Source organism: Rhynchophorus ferrugineus, unplaced genomic scaffold (assembly GCF_030347505.1).
Source record: "Rhynchophorus ferrugineus isolate W39M unplaced genomic scaffold, kcgeb_rfMv2 rfM3, whole genome shotgun sequence".
Classification (NCBI taxonomy): domain Eukaryota; kingdom Metazoa; phylum Arthropoda; class Insecta; order Coleoptera; family Curculionidae; genus Rhynchophorus; species Rhynchophorus ferrugineus.
The window spans coordinates 33,920,816-33,941,317 of NW_027472582.1; the positions used below are offsets into that span (position 1 = coordinate 33,920,816).

Here is a 20,502-nt window from a genome sequence, read left to right on the forward strand (position 1 = left end):
ATCTTTCATAAAAAAATCATGGGTGTAAAATTCATTTTCTTCTAAGAATTGCAATAAAATAGTTGTGCTGTGCTGGCATTGGTGACGTTTAACATTAAATTGAATTAAAAAGACAAAAACGAAATAAAATTACAACTGAAAAACTTTATTACAAATATTTTTAATATATTTTTACTTGCATTTCAAGTCAAGACTTAAAACCTTGTAAAAAATGTCTTAACACATAAAAAGCTGCTCTCTTTCTTAAATAACTAATTAATAATAGTATTTGTAGATTTAGATGTTCAAATTTAGGGAAATTTATTTTAACCGTTAAACAATTTGACTGGTTGTTGGTAAAACTTGTTAATAAAACGATTAGATTTTCTTAATTAATTTTATTAAAGTATGTACCAAAGTGTATCTATTAGAATACATTTTAATACGTTATACTTTTTTTCTATGGTTATACTCTAACTAAATATTTAGCAATACTACAGTCATTCGTTGTACAATAACATTCCGAATCAATTGTTTGACATTTGAAACAGCTGATTCATAAATATGAAGCTGTGCTTATAAAAATTTGAATCTTCATAATCAAAAGTTTTATATTTCAAATAATGGACTTATTAGAAAACAAAATTATACGGACTAGAGTTATAATAACAAAAAAACAAGAAGATTTTAGAGGTGCTTCTATAATTTATTCTTATGGGACATCACTCTTCGGTAATTTTTTATTTGCCTATTATACTGACGAATTATGCTATTTAGGGTTTTATGACAATGATATTCAATCGTGTTTAAAACAATTAGAGCAACTATATCCCAATGCTAATTTTTCGTGTAAAAATGAATATTGTTATTTTGATGAATTGAAAATTATTTTAAAGGGAACTGAATTTGATGTGAAGGTTTGGACTGAATTGTTAAAAATAAAAAGGGGGTAAGATATTAATTTTTGATGTTATAATTATATGTATTCGATTTTTTTAGAGAAACTGTATCTTATAATGATATAGCTATAGCTATAGGGAATCCAAAATCTGTTAGAGCTGTTGGTAATGCCGTTGGAAGGAACAACATTTCTTATATTGTTCCCTGTCACAGAGTAATATCAAAGTCAGGTTGTCTGGGTGGATTTTCTAGTGGTATTCACAGAAAACTGAAAATGTTGAATTATGAAGAAGCAAGGATCAAATGAGGGTTGCTAATTAAAACACAATTATAATACATTGATACATTTATTGTACTTATCATTAAAATCATATAATATATTTTTTAATTATTTTTACAAACATGGTCCATTCTACTATCACAGATTAAACAAATTAATTTATTTAAATTCCTCAGTTTGAAAGTTTATCCAACTCATGCCAAAATTTTAATTGCTTAAGATTACATTTCCAGGAGTAAATTTCCAAACTGACTGAAAAAAATTTTTAAAAGTCCTAGAATATCGTGACCAGTATGTCCCAAGAATTGATTATAAAGATAGAATGTTACTCTATCTTAAATCTTATAGTATTTTATATATCAGTTAACTTGTGACACACTATACACATTTTAACAATTCCTTTTATTTTTGTTATAACTTGAGAAACTTTTTAACTCCCCAAATTATAGCGCCACATTTTCTTAGAAATTTTTAATGACCTTGTCCTATTAGGATACAAATCAATCTATTACATACATTCAAAATTAATGTGCCTGAATTAAATTTAATAAATTAACCGAGTGAAAATATTTTTACAATATTAAACAGTTCAGATCATAATAGGACAACTTAATTTTTGGCAACTAAGTTACTTATATTTTATTTTACAGATATTTACAAGGAGTTTGGGTTGAATTTCTACAAATAGCAATTAACAAAAATATCTAGTAGCATAATGAATGATAAATCATTTGCAGTAAACTAGGTTCAGGCACCTGTATGTTTTTAATTTTTGTACAAAGCATCTAAATCATTAATGAGATTCCGATAAGGCTTCTAATTCTGGCTACATAGCATATTTGTAATTTAGTTGTTTTGAAAATTGGAAGTATTGTTTTCGAAAAACTGCATATGCCTGTTAATCAATCAGTACTTTGTCCAAATACTTCTTGTGTAGAGTTGTAAAGGTATTCATTTGGAAAATTGTTTCCTGTAGATCTTACAGTCATACGTATGTATGTTTTATAATACTGAGGTGATACAATAAGCTAATTAAATTAATAGAAGAAGACAAAATACAAGACTTAAAAACAAGACAATGCTGTGATTAAATAACACGTTATATTCTGCCACGGACGTTAAAATTAAGTTAAATACATTTTTTTGAATATTATATAACAAATAATTTTGGAAAACTTCAATTTCAAGTTAATGTTTGTACAGAATAAAGGTTTAAATTACATTACTGAAACTACTCTTTTGTACTAAATCATTATGTACTGCAATATATTTATGGCAAACCCATTAGATGGATGTACAGTAAAGCAATTTCAAAATTGAAGTTCACCAGTATGCTTACTATATTATATATTGTAAGTTCTCATATTTACTTTTAACATTTATATAACTTTAAAAACACCTAGATAAGAAAATATTACATTCGCGGTCTATTATTTACAATTTTATGTAGTATCATATTTTTTTAATTTAGAATAAAAACATTTAGAATTGCGTCACACGTTTAGTTTTTGTCATTAGCGTTTACTCCACCCATTATTTTAATAATTTCATCCAGTTATATATAGTCTATTCGAAGTTTTTTTAGTAATGTGTCGTGGATATTTGTGATGTCGAAAAATTACAATATTGCCGCATCAACTTTTAATTTTTTGTTTTAGAGTTTTAATTCAGTTTGGCTTTGACATACAAAAAATTCTAATCTAAATAAAATAATTGAACAAAAATGTTGAAATATAATTTATTTTAACATTATACTATATCTAAAAACTACGGTTAATTATACAGCCACAATAATTTATAGGTAAGAGTTAAAACCTCTTATCACTATTGCTTTCAAGAATTTTGCATACGCCTGAGAGCTAGTCGCTGTCCGGTTGTCAGATGTACGCTAAATTATTCAAAATATTACAAATTATTACAGGTTATAAATCGGCAAACATTATTTTGGCCCTTTACTTTGATAAATTTTAAGTGGCTCACTAATATACCATATTACTTTGTTTGAAAATGCCGAAAACAATGGATATTTAAGGTCCCAAATTGATTGCGGTTTTAATAGGTTATTTCGAAAAGGAACGAGATAGCGGAGGTCCCCTTTTGCAGGTAAATTCCATTAATCAGGTAATTATTAATGATATTAAATGATATAAGTCCCTACAATTTTATTGAAAATGTTTTTTAGCGGGTTGCTGCCGTGCTAAATAATACTGTGGGTATTGTGAATAACATCGCTTACAAAATGAAGAATAATACGTTAGACTCACCCAAGAAAACTCGTCTACATACAAAGTGTGTGACGAATCTTGACCATCTTGATATTGGCTCTATTCAAGACCAAATATACGATATTTATAACAGTAACTATACAAACTATTTTATCGATATAAACATAATTTCATAAAATTATTTTAGAGAAAATTGTCCCTCTGGAAAGTATACATAAAATAATTAGAGACATGCAGCTTTTTGAGGGATGACATCCTTTTATACACTCTTACAGGCCATATGGTTTAAATGGTGTAAAGATAACCCTTGGAGAGGTTTAATGGAACTTCCAGACATTACCTTAAAAATAATTCAATTAAAGGCATAAAATAATATAAGAAACTTGAATATTTCAAAATGGTTCATTGTAGCACTCTTGGCAAGATAGTAACAAAAAAAGTGTAAAGGCAACAAAAACTGATGGAAAAAGGTAAAAGTTACAATAGTTTACAATAGCATTCAATTGGGTTTCGTTGGTCATTATATTTATTAATAGTTAATTGTAGATATATTGCTGGTTGAGAAGGATATTCCATCAAAAACTGTTTGGATATGTGGAAGGAAACATTGTCAACCATAACACCTTCGGTTTGGATGAACTTGATAAGACATACAATGGAAGTAATTGGTAATTGGTGAAATCGTGAACATGCCTTAGACAGATTAGAAATTAACAGTTTAGTGATTGAATTGGGCAGCGAGTCGTAAAGTGAAAGTGACTGAAGGAAACTTTTAGGATATGTGATAATGCTGTGCAGTGCTGGAAGTTTCTAAGACAGAGTGATGAGAGTGGAAACAACTAAAGGTATGCTCATAATTAATTGAATATAACTATAGAAAATGGTATCGTAGGGCGTGAATGATGTGTGTGCATATATATGATTGTAATTGTTCAAAATTAAACATAAGCATTAGGCTAGAATGTATGAGGAGAGAATGAATACTAACTGTTTTGTAGATATGGTAAATTCATTAGACAGAATTCAGTGATTAAATTTATCAAGAATGGTGAATGGTAAATAAAAATACAGTGATATAAAGGTGACTTGCCAAGTAAACACACTATCGAAGGAAACAAGAACTAAATGTAAAAAGTAAATATGCTCTTGAATGAAAGTAAAATACGTTTCTCAGATATATAATTGTTAATTAGGTGGATAACACTACATAAAAAAACGTGCCTAGAAACTCTACCTCCTGGACGGTGTGGAAAAAGAGTTAAATGTAAAGAAAACAAATCTAACCTACAAACTATTACGCCTGTGTTCTTAATTGTAGTTTTAAGTCCTTTGATAATATATGTATTAGATGTACTATAATGTTAAAATAAATTATATTTGATAACATTTTTGTTCAATTATTTTATTTAGATTAGAAATTTCTTGTATGTCAAAGCCAAACTGAATTAAAACTCAGAGTTGATCCGGCAACATTGTAATGTTTCGATGTCATAAATATCCGCATACATTACTAAAAAAACTTTGAATAGACATAGTTCCTATTATTAAATAAAAGATGATTCTAGGAGGTTACCATTTTCATATGTATTTAATTTTATTGCAATATTTGCGTGCTATTGTGATATATCTGTACAATATTTTCACTATACATTTCCGATTAAAAAAAATCATAAAATGCCGAAATTATAAATTTTCACACCTGTTTATTCAACTTCGGTATTATCAATACATATTTTGTGTTCAATAAAATTTTAGGAATTTTTTAGTAACTTTCGCGTGACTACAAATGGGCATTAAATACCACATAGCAAAACTTAAATGTGTATAATGCAAATTGCTTAATACGATCTTCTTCAGACCACACTTTATTTTATTTACAATTTTATCCACTACACTAATATTTTAAGATCAATTATATAAAAGATAGTTCTGGGCTTGTTTTTTTTTTAAATTAAGATCAACACTATCATGAATAATATTTATTTTATTATAAAAAACAAAATTATTTTCCTAGTGATTGGATTTTTTCAAATAAATAAAAATTACTTGCAAAATTTATTCCTTTATTTTTTCTTATTGCATAAATGATGCCGCATTAATAATATAAAATACAACCAGTTAATGTGCAATGCCTTGTGAAAAACAATGTATTATTATTCAATAATAATACTATTTTACATGATTTATCATTTAAATAGATAATCGTATTAAGCACTGTTTTGTTTACCATTTTAAAATTTGGGTACCAGAAATAATGTTTAGAAAATAAAATTAATAAATATTTTCAATATTACTGTGCGCTTTTTAATCATAGTTTTCATATAAAACCATTTAGTATATTTTCCAATACACATATACACATGACATACAGAAATTTATGAAATTTAAGCGTTTTGTACTCATTTATATATCTAACAGTTTGATGAAAAGTTTGAAATGTTGTGCGCTTCAATATTTTTTATTTTTATATTTAGTTCCCTATGATCCAAAAATTAAGAATAAATAGTAAAACGTTAATTTGACGTTAAAATATATATCTGATGACATATGAAGAATAACATACTAAAATCACAAAAAGAATATATGTTAAAATCATGTTAATAAATAATCTCACCAGATAGATATTTTATCTATGTATTATGTGTTAAATCACAGTAAATAACAAGCATTTTCAAACATTTTGACAAACTGTTAATATTCCTGATCTTTAAAGCGTTTGTGTTTCTAAATTAAGCAGTAAACTAAGCCCGATTTTTGTTTCAATATTAGCACATCATGCGCAACCCAATATAATAAAAATTAATGTCTTTATCATAAACTTAAATTGATACATTGATTAATTGTCCAACACAAAAAAGTTGCTTATTTACATTTACCGAATTTAATTACTTATATTGTAATATAATATACATCTGTCTTATATTAATTATTTGTTTATTTTGTTTTTTAATTTAACCGTCAATGAACATTTTACAAACATCTTAAAACTTTCATATACAAGGTACGTTTTGATTAATATACTTGTTTTTCTTAAACAACTTTGTAGTCGTATCAGTTCAAACTTTATACTTTTATTTCACTTTTTAGGATTTGTATCATTTAAGGCAAAAAGACATTAGAATTAAAGTTGCTTTTTGAATAATACATTTAAACTGAATGTATTTTAATTCTGGATTTGAATAGTATATCCGACACATACTCTTAATTATGATAATATCAGAATTATATCCCTATAGGCATCTGGCTATTTTTATGACTAAAATTTTAGCCCAATTATGCCACTAAAATATATTTGTATCTAAACCAACCTGTTTATAATAGACATTTTTATATTCTGGTTGACAGTGTGTTCAATGATCGATATATATGTATTTTAAGGATGGTAAGGAATCATGACAGTCACGAATATACCTTGATCCTAGGTGGTTGTCGTGTTCGGATATTGAAACATCGTGCCGTGTGCATACCCTGCCGACCTAACTGCTGGTCGCGGTGGTAGCTGAGGAGTGATCTGGCCTGAACTTGACTCACTAGTACTGTTCGATCCGTAACGCGGTGAAACAGTAGGTTTTGCGGGAGATGTAGACGGCGGTAATCTAAAATATTTTAAAATATACAGTTTTTTGTTTAAATAATTTATCGTGGTCATTTTTTATCGTTATAAAAACAACAAAAATGAAAAATGTATGCCAAACTCCAGATGCAATAAGCTACATGACTATTTTTGAAAACTAATTTATGACAATTCTACGTATTTAGTTTACCCTATGTATTTACTTACCGATAAAATTAATTTATTATAAAAAAAAAAAACACGAAACATTTCAAAGAGAAATTGATGTTTAAAATAGTGCAATTTTATATGCGCTCTAAATGCTCTAAATCTACGCGTGACGTAGTTGCTTTGGTCGCACTGGACGACGTGTACGGGGCAGGTTTTATTTATACATTATTTTAATAATTTTGTGTTATAATTAGACATTATATCTTGTATCGATGGTCTCAGAGCCCTAAGGTAATTATACATTGGTAAAAACCCCAAACAAGTTGCATAATTTCACTAAGCAATTGCAGCGGAACGCTAACGCTGTACGATTTCGTAAAAAAATGTTAACTTCTGCGGCATTAACTGTTGCGTATTGGTTAGGAAATAGACACTTTCCTTAAATAATGCGTAACCAAAATTCAATAAAACTTACATTGTGCCGCCATTGGCTGAAGAGGTTTGGTCCCTGGTCTTTCTAGGCACCATTTGGCCGTGTCTTCTCATGTGAAGTTGTGATGCGTTTGTCGGGCGAAGAGGTAAATGCATATTTGGCGAGTAAATCAGAGGTGTTGTGCTAGGATGTGGATGTGGATATGGAAGTGTATGTGAATGGAAGCTCCCATACTGGTTGGGTGATGGGCCTGGTTCCCGTCGTGGAGGTAGAGGTGGCGGAGACTGATCTTTTGGCGGCAATGGTGGTGCGGTAGCAGCTTGTTTAGCCTAAACACATAATTTTTTTATATGAAATATTAAATATTATTTTATTTATGCTTAGGACAATCTTAATCTACAAATTAATTTTTACTGCTGTTCTGTTAAACTTGCATTAATACACAAGCAAGGCGAGTACAGGATCAATACATCAGTTTGTATTTCTCAAATTAAAATAAAACTAATCTACTTAAGCTTAAGTTAAGAATGCACTTATAAACTAAACAACGTGTGTTTTGGTTCGCTTCAATTTTCTGATTTCCTGCGTGCTGTCCAGCATTGTTGTGATTTAACAACCTTATTTTATATTCTAAAACGAAATCTTGGATCACTTTTTGGCTTTATTTTTAGTGCAAACATATTCAAACACCATCGGTACAAATTGGCATTATGAATAACTGATAAACTAATCTGTTTGATTTTAGGCCAAGTTGAGAGTATCTTCCTACTAACAAGTACAGATTCCTTGAGTCTAATCTTTTGTCTAACATGATGTTTCCAATTTAACCTACCATCGATATATATTCCAAAGTATTTACCTGATTCTGCTCGAGGAATTGGATATCCGCCGAGTGATATAATTAGGTTTTTCTCAACGCAATATTAACAGACTTGGATCTATTAAGCTGTATTTTCCAGTCTCTAGTCCATTTGTAGATCTTGTTGATCGCTACTTGTACTTTTTCTACAGCCTTGGACATATCTTTTGCCGTGATAACTGTGTCGTCGGCAAATGTTCCAAGTACTGTTTCTTTTGTTGTTGGGATATCAGCAGTATATAACAGATATAGGAGTGCTATATACCAAGATACTACTAGCCAGTGGAACTCCAGCCGAAATTGGTTTAAGTGTTGAGAATGCCCCTTCATGCGAAATTTCTTTCGAAAAGATATAATTCCAAATTCCAATAATCAAATCCAAACTGGAAATCGGGTATTTATATAAATGGTTTAATACATTTTAACAGCAGTTTTTCAAATAATTTTCATATCGCATGTAGTTGCGAAATATGAATGTAAGATCCAATTTGTTCTGCTGTTTTGTCAGGATTTTTAAGCATAATTATTCGAGCAACCGTAAGGTATACCGGAACATGCTTTTGCCTTAAAAATGCATTGAATATATATGTCAACATGATTGACGCTTTTCGTGGCAGCTCTTTTAATAACCCAGGTGAAATATCATCAATTCCTGGAGCCTTTTTAAGATTAAGATTGTTGTCAATTAGACGTTAGCTAAGTATTCTGCGAATAATTAAGCTTTTTCATAGTTGCGTCCAACCTATTCATTTCGTTAACTTTTATTAGGCGGAACTGTTTTAATTATAATACTGATTGGTAATTTATTTATTTATTATTGATTAATAATAATTGGTCTTTTATATCTCCGACTTGCTTTCCATAGCGAGACATGTTTCTTAAAACAACTCTGTTCATATTCTTTAATTTTCTGATTTGTCTGATTACTGTTTCTATTAAATATTGTTTTGTCTACAGCCTTTCTGGTTTTGTGCCAGACTCTTCAAGCTTCTATACTTTTGAGTCTTAAGTTTAAGTCTAAACGTGCCTCAGTTAGTAAGATTATGCTTCTTTGTCTTTTTCAGAAGTGTCGCGTCTAGCGTTAACAATATCGGAGTGTGATCAGATGATAGTTCGCATAAGCTCTCGATTTGTATTTTTTTAAAAATATTTTAAAGTCTCCTTTTACCAACTAAGGGTTTATCTGAACTGGGCCTAAAGTTTAACGTGGGCTCCGAACCACGATCTTCAGCATTAAGCCTACAGACTGGCGAGTGACCAACTTTAGAAATCAGCCCAGAAGACATCCGGTCTTACCCAGCCTGGTTACTGGCGTGACTGGGATCATTTTCATTGTCAGATTTTACACTCTTGCCTAGAACATTCACAAATTTTAAACAATCACAAACACAAATTTACAACCATGCCCCAGAAGGATTCGAACACGCGGCTATCGCAACAGTAGGAGGACTGTCCCATCGCTTTTACCACTGCGCCACCAAGCCGGCTCGATTTGTATTAGATTTGATGAAATGCCTTTCGAAATGTAAAAGTCCAGTGGTTTGGCACTTTATTACTGTCGGTGTGTCAGTAACTTTTGATTCACGCCCTGAATGATTCAGCCATAATTAGTAATTGCTGCGAGTAATTCGTTTCCTTTTATAGGTGTTATAAATCGTAAATCCCAGGCTGTGTGTTTAACATTAAAGTCCCCTTCAATAATAAACCTTAGACTCAATTTTAAGCATAAATCTCTGTATTGTTTTTTTATTTTGTATCTTGGTGGACAGTATATAGCTCCTATGTTTATTTCAGCGCCGTTCTATTCAATGCTAACTATCGTAGCTCGTATTTCTTCTTTTTTTGTATCTCGTCTTGTTGGAAATGCTGTATATTTTGTTTTATAATTAGAGCTCTTCCGCCTCGAGTACGTTCACTGGGGTGTACTGTCCAGTATGCATCACAACCTCGTAGTTTAATGTATTTTTTTTTAGAAAACTGGGCCTCCGATGTGAGAAATATATCTATGTTATTTGTAAAGAAATATTTCTAGTTCCCAGATTCGCTGATTTAGCCCATTTCCGTTCCATGTTATAATTATTAAGATTCTTTTTTATCCTGTTTGCTAAATGACTGAAATTGTGTTGCTTCTCAGTCTGAAATTCATTTTCATCAATCAATTTTATCGTTTCGACGACGGTTGGCTCGCATTTTTACTTTAATTTGTTTATCGCTAGATTTTTGTCGCACATACTTTTGGTCATTGGAATTACTGTTTCTTCCAGTTTTTTTTCATTTTCAATGGCAGATGGCTTTGCAGAGTTTTGAGTTTTGTCGAGTGGTCTCAATCGTTGTACAGCTTTCGTTTTATTTGGCTGAAGTTTTTTATTTTCTTTTGTTACACTACATACTTTTATAACTGGCAGGGTGTCCTTTTTCGTTGCATAATGCATATACTGCAACGCTATTGCGTTGCCTTCTGCATTGATTTAATTAATGTTAAAAATATGTTAAATATACCTGTTGAGGTGAAGATATTTCTGGGCTATCTCTTCTTCTCCTTGGTGGTAAAGGTGGTGGTAGTGGAGGTGGTGACGGAGGTAGCCGAGGACTATTAGGTTCGGCTGAAGGGAGATGAGGCCCTGGAGATGTAGGAGTATGTGGACCACCTGGACTTCCTAGGGCACCTGTTGAGCTAGTAGAATGTGTGTGCCGATATGAACTGCAAGTGTAATTAAATTTTATAAATGTAGGTTTTTTGTAATTCGGAATTTTAAATCTTACAGGTGGCTTTGAATACTAGAACCACTCTCGGAAGACCTAGCTGGTCTGTAAGATGTTGTTGATACTGATGAACTAACGCTTGGACTTCTACTATGGCTAATCCATTGGATAAATGAACTTGTCGGTGCAGGTGAATTTGGACTCAAAGTTGGGCTATTTTGACCAGTCCCCAACTGGACCTTAAATTAAAAAAAAACACCTTAAAAACAATGTCCATAAAAATATGTGTTCTTCATACTGGTGCAAATACAGTAAAGTCATTATCACTTTTGGATGAATCTTCACTTTTACTATCGTCACTTTTAATTGTGGAACTCATTGTATTAACCGCATTAGTTACTACACTTCCAGCACTGCGTTTTGGCTACATACAAAACAATATAAATATAAGTAAATACATAAATAAATATATATCATACTTTTATCCCCGGACTTTTTAAATTCAGATGCGGCCATTTCCGAGGAAACTTTGGAAGTTGTTTGCAGCCTCTTGGTTCAATTTCCAATGATTTTTGATACAGATAATTTTGTATATCAGTGTCCAACATATCGTCAAATGGGTTTAGATTCTCCAAAAAATTCTGAAAATAATTTGCTTAAAGATTTGTTGTTACGAAAAATATTGCTATGTATATGCTAAATTGATATTTTACATACCCTAATTTGGGATTCAACTTTAAAACAATAAGGTTGATTTTGATATTGTTGTATTTCACCAGTAATTTCTGCAACTTTTCGCCTCTTAAAGAAATTTATTAACTCAGTTCCTGGCAAATGGTCAGGATTACCTTCTTCTATATGAAGGATGTTAGACAAATACATCCCTGCATATTTTAATTATATTAGTTTATATGTTTTTTAAGATTGCGTATATTTACCTAAAAATGGTACACAAGGTGGATTTATTGATCTTAATTTTTCCTGGTACTTTTTAAAATGATCGTCCACTTTGCATTCGTCTAATACTTTTTTATATTGCTGAGTGATAGCCTACAACAAATACATATTATTTTATATCAGTTTAATATAAAATGTAACAACCTGAAAAGTAAATTTTAATCTATGCACCGCTGCTGATTGTGTTGCTGAGCTAATTGCTAACACGCCATTGAAATTGTTCATTTCATTCAATGCCATCAATATCTCACATATTCTGTTAACCATTGCGACTCTTTCTTCAAAATTGTCAGCTTCAACTATATTTTTTTCTAACCATCTGGTAAACTATTAACAGAAAATTAAATTGAAAGAATATATATATATATATATATATATATATATATATATATATATATATATATATATATATATATATACACACTTACATTTGTTGTATGCTTAATCATTTTTAATAGATTTGGACTTGTTGATTCTTTATCTTTTTTGGTCCAAACAGAACCAACCAACTCACTCGGTTTAATCATCCTGAAATATTCAATAATTTTATATAAACGATTAAATATTTACCTTTTATTACAAACCTGTATAAGTCAAATTCTATAATTGTTAGCTGCCTTGCAATTTCTAAAGGATGAAGTGTTAGAATTCCATAGGCCTTTTCATTACAACTTAGGTGCCATTCTATCTGAGGGGGTTGTTCTATAAAAGCTACATTCTTATGCCTCTGATTATCGTTTTCTTTCTAAAATATTATTCTCGTAAAATTGTTTGTAATATAAAATAGCATATCAAACTGTACCTTTCTTTTAATAGTTTTTTTGACACTTTCGACCCATTTCTTCATATTTTGCCCTGTTACTGAATCAAGAAAACCTTCTAACTTAGCTAACAGTTCAGGATCCCTTTCAAAGTCATAAAAATGCTGATCTACCCAATGCCTTAATACATTTAATACTCTAAAAAAATTTTTTACATGGCTAAATGTTACATTATTAGATTATTCAAATATTACCTAAATTGTACTGGCTGGCAATATTCTTTTCTATACTTTTTCCAATCTTCTCTCTGATTACTTTTTTGTATTTTATCTGTGTCATTTGGATCTTGTTCATATACTTTTGATGGATCAGGTATATGAAATCTTAAAATCATACATTTTACATTATATTACTGATATATTAACATTATATGATTCATTTACCTTTCTATAAGTAAACTTAAGAGAGTATTAGGTGAACAAAAGCTTCTGTAAGTTGTTAAAAAAGTTCTCACAAATTTTGGATCTGCGTATATGTGATAGGTAAGACGCTCGACTAATTTATATAAAGTGGCACCCTATGAAATATATTGAATGGTGTATATTTCTATATAATATTCCTTAAATATTCCAGTATACCTTAATAAGTGGTACACCCCCACCGTTTTCTCGTTGTTCTAATATAATGTTGTCTGGTGAATCTGGTTCTGCAAACTTATATAATTCGGGTGGCGGTAGCTTTAAAGGATGTTGTTGCTCTATTTGTGATAATATACTATCTAAAACTCTTTCTAACATAGATCTGTAAACAATATATATAAATTAATTGTTATATATGAAAATATGATACTTTTGTAATATGAGGTTTTGTTTCAAAGTCCGACCTAAATGCACCAACAACAATTAAAAGCGACCTTCTATAATAGTTCCATTTGAGCACCCATTCTACTATATATTAATTATTTGAAATGACCAATTATTTACCAACTCTATTGAAAGATTCACTTTTAAAACATCTCAATAAATATTTACATCTAACTTTTGTGAATTATATAGGCAAATAAAAAATGGGTAGTAGTTACCTATTATTTAACATGACTAGATCAGCCATCCAGGAGTTCTTATCTTCAAAACTTTTTGCACAAAGCATTACACTAGGCATCTGCCTGGGTAATATTTCAAAGGCATGCTTAATTTCATCTGTATCATCATGATCTTTAATTTCCACCTACAAAATTGCAATTTATTAAAAATATAAATCTTTTTTATTTGTAATAATAGTACTTTTCTCATAAAAAACCTTTCTTTTAATCGACATTCTGGATGAGAATTGATGTGTACTGAACTCTGTCTTCTGAATGAAGCTGTAGGTTTGCAAAGTACCATGAGACCATCAAATAGGAACACTCGTCGATCTGTCAGTCTTTTTTGACTTACTTTTGTTAATACATCCTCTGAACAAAGGAATATTTAATAGATTCACGTGTTTATTTTTACTGATTTTACCTCTAACAAATTCATTACAACACTGGCCGAGATCCTTCGAATCCCAATTTTCAACTATTCGCTGTAATTCCTGAATTTTTTCAATAGCAGCTGAACGTCTGGTTTTTACTTGATTTAAAGTAGCACAACTTCTTGGAATCGATTGTGATGGTACACAATAGGCTAAAACAAATTAAAAATAATATAGCTGAATCAAAACAAATACAACATTTGTACACCTACTTAATTCATCGCGTAATGGCTTTAACATTCCTTCTACTTCCGTTAACATTTCTTTATCTTCTGGTGCTGGAGACAATCCAATTAATAATCTAAAATAATATATTTAAGTTACTGTACAACTTTGTATTACTTTTGAATTACCTAATATAATCCATATAAGAGAAAAAATGCCATATAGGATGTGTTAATAATGATGGCAAGTAATACTTTAAAGCTAATGGCATGCCTTGTCCCGCTGTGTTAAGAGCTGCTTGTTGTCTTGATAAGAGATCTAGTAATGTTTGACGACATAAAGGCGAAGTAACATCGCGACCATATTTGCAATATACATCAAATTCTTTTGCTTCTGCCAGTTCTAAAAATATTATGTCAATTTATCACAATTATGTGTCGAAATAAATCGCAAAATACCCTCAAAACAACTTCCTATATACGGCATTTGTTCTTGTGCCATTTCCATTACATCTTCTAGACTTCCTGTTAGTGTATATGTCAGTTCATATATATCCATAATGTTAGAAAATATCAATTCAATATCACGCGGATCTTGAGTTAATTTTTTAATTTCCTCTCTACAAAAAATGTTTATCTACCTATACAAAGTAAATAACTTTACCTTTTACCTAAACACTTTTATAATCATGTGAAGTTCTTTTAAATACGCTTTTTCAGACGCTATTAATTCCCTAACTGTTTCTTCATATGTTAAACTGGTTCTTGGAGCAGCAGAAACAAGCATTTCATTCATTCGTTCAGTCAAATTGCCTCCTCCTTCATCTTGGTAAAACATATCCATAAGAGCCTAGAAATTGCGTTGAAGTAATTTAATTTACATTTTATTTAATTCTTAACAAAACTTATTGAGCTGGTATTTACAGTTTTAAAAACTTGATGATATTTTGTCCAAATAAACAACATTTACATGCATATGTGCATATAAATTTAAAAAGTGCCTTTGTTATGATTTAATAGAATATTGTAGGTCTTTTATGTGTTTATAACAAAATAGCAAAAGATTTGGTGCTTTTAAAGAGCTGTTTAAAATCAACTCAAGAATAACAAACAAAAATGCAGAGCAAGCAACTAAAAAATAAGCTAGAATGAAAAAGGATAGATTTAGAGAAAATAATCAATACCTTATTTTTGTTTTATATTTTAATGTAATACTATATAATTAATTAATTATATGTATTATATATTTATGTGATTCAATATGTATAACTATTATTATACAATAAACTATGATTGGATTATACAATTAGTTAAATGATTTAGTTATAACATATTTTGAAAATATGATTTATATTATCAATGTCATATTTAAACATGTAGAAAAAGAATTACTATGCTCTATTTAGTTTATTAATATAATTTTTTTCTTTGGTTCTGCAAAATGATGGAATATATCCCATATGAATAATAAAAGGAAATGTAGATCCCTATCGCATTATTAAAATAAAATACATTGCACAGCCCAGTCTACAAGAGTAAAAGAAAACATTATCTAAAAAGCATGAAAGGTATTTTTTTAAACAAAACTTAATTAATAATGTGTTTTAATGAAATGGGAAAAATATCTAAATACTACATAATCAATCTTAAATAAAAGTTATTTCAATTTGGTCTTGTTTTGTATTCATAAAAATGTTCGTGCATATAACATCAATATAAAAAAAATATAACTGCTACGTACCATGAATGTGGGCTTGTGGCGCAGCGTGAAAAGCAAAAAGCAGTTTTATAGCAACTAGTTTTACTAGCCTATTTTCTGATAATTTTTTAATATTATTTGGGTAATTATACTGTTTCTTTTGAAATAGGTAATGTGAAAACTGACATTGCTCTTTACATAGTCTTATATTTAATTCAAAATTATATAGGCGGCAAAATAAAATAAAGAGCTAATATAAATCTAGTCATTACCTTATCTACTTTCATAGAAATCTGGACATCTTGGTAAGTAATCTCAACATGCTTAATATTCTTTGCATAATTGCCAACCAATTTTAGAATATCAGCTGAGATATATTCTAAAACTGCTACTAAAAATAGCGCTACAGTTGAATCCACTTTGTAGGGCAACAGTTCCTAAAAGAAAAAATATTTATTATTGAAATATATATATCTCTTAACAGGTATAGTTAATATAAATTACTTAAATCAATGGATGAAAATAATAAAAGATCTCTTCTCAAAAAGTGTATAATCAAATAAATGAATAAAAGAAATAAAATTAATTACATTTTATATTAGATAGGCTTAGTACAATCTTAATTTACAAATTAATTTATTACTACTGTTCTGTTGTACTTGCATCAATACACAAGCCAGACGAGTATGGAATAAAGGTTTCACAAAATTCTGGTACATGCTCAAATATTATGTAATATTGTAATTATAAATAAAATAAATAAAGTCAATTACATCTAGATAAAATAATATTATTCATTTTTAATTATAGCAAATACAAGTAATTAAAAAAAGTTAAAATAAATATTTATAGGATTCTTTACCTTTTGCATAAGATTATGAATTTTCTCTACTGGTAGTAAAAGAACAGATTTCTTTTTCTTTTTGTCTAAAGCTTCCTGTGCCTCTTTTAGAGCCCATTTGTCAATTGGAGTGGGAAATGTGTTTTGCACTCTTGACTCAACATCCTAATATATAATTGATAATAGATAATTAAATCACCAATATTTATTTATATATCAGTCACATAATACCTGTACAGTGTGAGGGCTAGGTTTAGCACATAGCATCCCTAACAGTCGCAAACATAAACTTTCAACATATTCAAGAGCTTCATCTCGAGCCCCAAGGGATGGGTGTACTTGTTCCAATACCTTAAATTTAGAAAAATAACAATATATGTAGATATATACCATTACTTAAAGAAATATTTGGGGCATTCTAATACATAAACAAAAGATGTCATTGTTAATAGATGAATATTTTATAAAATACTGGTGAACGAAGCAGAGAAACATAAAATTTTAAATACAGATAAATAAAATTTTGAAAACTATTTGTAAAAAACAAGACATTTCTAATTCCATGAATTCCCTCGAAACAAATGAACAATTTTGACAGGTACAGGATCACCATAGAAATCTTACTTTTTTTAAGGCAGCAGTTAAAAGGCCCTTCCATTTTGACGCATTTTCTTCGGAATTGAAATCGTAGTCCGATCCTATGCCAGTATTCATATTTATTTCATAGAATGCAAGAAGGGAAAACTAGTACTCAGTAGCGAAACAATACTCCTCTAGCACCGCCATTGTCTCTCAAATACCCGAAAAATTTTCGAAAACAAACGATATAAAATCTTATGCTTCAACGAAAAAAACAACTGAAAAACGTAATGATACACTCAATATATTAGGTCACATTGCACATTTTATTAAATATTGGTTTTTCACTACGCGAAAATCTTTTTTAGTTGGTCTTAAAACGATCGCTTTACGAACCACAGAACACAATCAGTTGTCAATCGCCATGTTGGTAAAATGATTGGAGTCTATTTATCTCTATTTAGTTTATAGGGTTTATATCTGGTCATTTCATTTCTCAACAAAAAAGTATCCTTATATGATATGGCCAAGAAATTCCTAGGATACTTTATCTCACTCTATTACAATGCTTACGAATAAGAACATATTGGATTTAAAGTGGTTTAAGTTTGGATTTTGCGCATTTATTTTGATCGATTTTGTAACAACTGTTCTGCTCAGACTTATTGATTCTAACATTAAGAGTAAAATTATGTAAAAATACAAAAACTAATTTTGAATAGATTGGTTTTATATAGGTCATAATTATTGCATTTTCATAAATATATATTTTTGTAAAATATTTTAGGTAGATCAGATATATTTAAATTTATGTAATTATTAAACAATTGTATTATTGCAATTTTTGTTTTACCAATGAAAAAATATTCTATAAATCTCCATATGTAATATTATAAACTGTTAAAAAATATCTTTTTTCCTTTTGACATTTGACATCATTCACAAATAGGTTATATTATACCAGCTAATTTAAACAATCGTTTAATTAAAGACTTTTCATGATTTATTAATTTTTATAACTTGTTCCCTATCTCGCAGTGTAACAATATACTATAGGTAGAATCATATCAATTTTAAGGATTTTGGAAATGTGTGTCAGTTGTCCATAAGTAATATTAATAAAGTGTCGAATCTGGTTAATCCGCTAGATGTGCGAAAAAACCGAGTCCGATTTCAATTTTGTATCGATTTTGTAACATCAATATCACGTTCAATAGATAAAATGATATGAATTAATTTCTAGTCTTAATATTTTATAACTGATGGGAAGTTATTATAATGGTTTAGAAAATAATAGTAGAACTCTTTGAATCTGAACTTTTGAAATACTGTGCTATACTTTTGACCTTAAATTGATCTTAGAGAAACTAAAATATGTATACGGTATATATCAATAGATATAATTAATATTGTCTAGTTACGACAATTTTCACTTTTGTTTATTCAATTGTTAGCAGTTGTTATTCAATTTCAAGCAGTTTTATGTCTAATTTAAGCATCATTTGGAATATTTCGTCTTGTTGGTGAAGGCGGCGTTTTTTCTGGCTATCTGACACTTTGCCTTTTGAATACCCTATTTTTACCTAAATTGCCATGGAATACTAGGGGTGTTTTAAATGTTAAAGCATGGATGTTTCTTAATTGTAATATTTTATGGATATGGGTTTTTCAAATATAAACGGTAATTTTGTAAAATAAATGTATTGATCAATGTCTCAAATATTTTTAACATTTTTTAACTACTAAGTTGTTCATACCTTATATTAGGGGTATCGGCCGGCGAAAAAAAAAATAGAAATGTTTTAAAATATCGATATATCGGTCAAAAAAATATCGATATTTTTTCGTCATCTTTACCCTATATACTCTAATAATTTTATATTTAAGCATTTTCTTATTTTGTCATTGTGTTGATTACTGTCTCATTGTCCATCATCAACATTATGCTTCTATATATTTCGACTGCTTTGATTTTTTTTATTGTTTTTTTATAATAACCTTGTCTTGCAGCCTAACTTTAGAATTGGTTTATATATCGTTTTGTATATTCCCATTTTTGTACTGTTTGATATCTCTTGTTAATATATTTACTACTCATTGTGAATTATAGATTGATGGTCTAAGTTAAGAGACTGAGCTACTACAATCACAAGAGTCTAATTCTGGAGAATTATGGTATGCGTACAAAGATTTAAATTTACAACGTAGACAGTTCTTGCAAGTTATACGTACATTTAAATAATATAATATAAATTCAAATACTTTCGTTGTTTTGCCTCGTTGATATACCTAAAACAACATAGAAATTCTCTTAATTCATTCTCATATATATTCAGCATGTGTGTAGAAAATACACGTATACATTCATGGCTATATTCTTTAACACTTCATATTGGCTTTCATTTATTGTCAATTTATTAACTAGTTTGGCTGCAATCATATTTTTATCTGATTTTAATAGCTGTCACCTCTCACCCTTTGATACATTCCTATGAATTCCTCATCGATTACGATCAAATTTAAAAGTAGTAATATTTTTACCAAAATAGAAACACCCAACCTTAAAAGTCTTTAAACAAACCAAACTTCAATGTCACTTTACAAATAAATTATATCGAGTCATATTTATCTGTACTTTTATTTTCTCATGGTCAACTACGTCTAAAATATAATGTATTTGGTATAGAATTGAATCCATTTTGCAAAATTAAATAAAAAATTGAATAGATTCACGTCTGGATTGAATGTTCTCCTATGTCTGTTCAGATTAAAAGTGTTATAATAGCTTTTTTGACAATATTCTGTCTACCATTTACAATAAAAATTTTAACAGTACAGGAACAAATAAACTATAAACAAAATAATCTTACGAAATAGAGCTCT

The 20,502-nt window shown here is 29.3% G+C and overlaps 2 protein-coding genes across 3 annotated transcripts; one reads left to right on the forward strand and one right to left on the reverse strand.

The window, feature by feature from the left end:
* Positions 1–495: 495 nt before the first annotated feature.
* On the forward strand, positions 496–2,655 carry agt (O-6-alkylguanine-DNA alkyltransferase). Of its 2 annotated transcripts, XM_076399538.1 has the most exons (3): positions 497–672; positions 757–928; positions 979–2,655. In XM_076399538.1, exons 1-3 carry the CDS (start codon positions 603–605, stop codon positions 1,184–1,186), a joined length of 450 nt encoding a protein of 149 aa, XP_076255653.1. In that variant the 5' UTR covers positions 497–602; the 3' UTR covers positions 1,187–2,655. The 2 variants fall into 2 exon arrangements, with proteins under 2 accessions (XP_076255652.1, XP_076255653.1); XM_076399537.1 differs by having other exon boundaries at positions 496–928; positions 979–1,259.
* Sos (Son of sevenless) lies at positions 1,211–18,077 on the reverse strand. Its single transcript, XM_076399536.1, has 26 exons — positions 17,665–18,077; positions 17,272–17,391; positions 17,062–17,205; positions 16,472–16,636; positions 15,172–15,350; positions 14,960–15,120; positions 14,690–14,903; positions 14,549–14,637; positions 14,327–14,488; positions 14,105–14,274; positions 13,903–14,048; positions 13,460–13,622; positions 13,265–13,398; positions 13,076–13,204; positions 12,863–13,019; positions 12,645–12,805; positions 12,489–12,588; positions 12,205–12,387; positions 12,042–12,153; positions 11,821–11,987; positions 11,583–11,744; positions 11,402–11,527; positions 11,164–11,342; positions 10,900–11,101; positions 7,584–7,870; positions 1,211–6,980 (listed from the first exon to the last, which is right to left on the reverse strand). The coding sequence occupies exons 1-26, from the start codon at positions 17,752–17,754 to the stop codon at positions 6,803–6,805; spliced, it is 4,080 nt and encodes a 1,359-aa protein (XP_076255651.1). The 5' UTR covers positions 17,755–18,077; the 3' UTR covers positions 1,211–6,802.
* Between the last annotated feature and the right edge of the window lie 2,425 nt (positions 18,078–20,502).

Excerpts from the sequence above, each read along its gene's own strand:
- agt (XM_076399537.1), top strand. The coding sequence starts at position 603 with ATGGACTTATTAGAAAACAAAATTATACGGACTAGAGTTATAATAACA. Across the intron at positions 929-978 it reads TTGTTAAAAATAAAAAGGGG|AGAAACTGTATCTTATAATG; the intron begins GTAAGATATTAA and ends CGATTTTTTTAG.
- Sos (XM_076399536.1), bottom strand. The coding sequence starts at position 17,754 with ATGAATACTGGCATAGGATCGGACTACGATTTCAATTCCGAAGAAAAT. Across the intron at positions 14,489-14,548 it reads GCCATTACGCGATGAATTAA|CCTATTGTGTACCATCACAA; the intron begins GTAGGTGTACAA and ends AATTTGTTTTAG. Across the intron at positions 11,343-11,401 it reads ACTTTACTGTATTTGCACCA|GTCCAGTTGGGGACTGGTCA; the intron begins GTATGAAGAACA and ends TTTTAATTTAAG.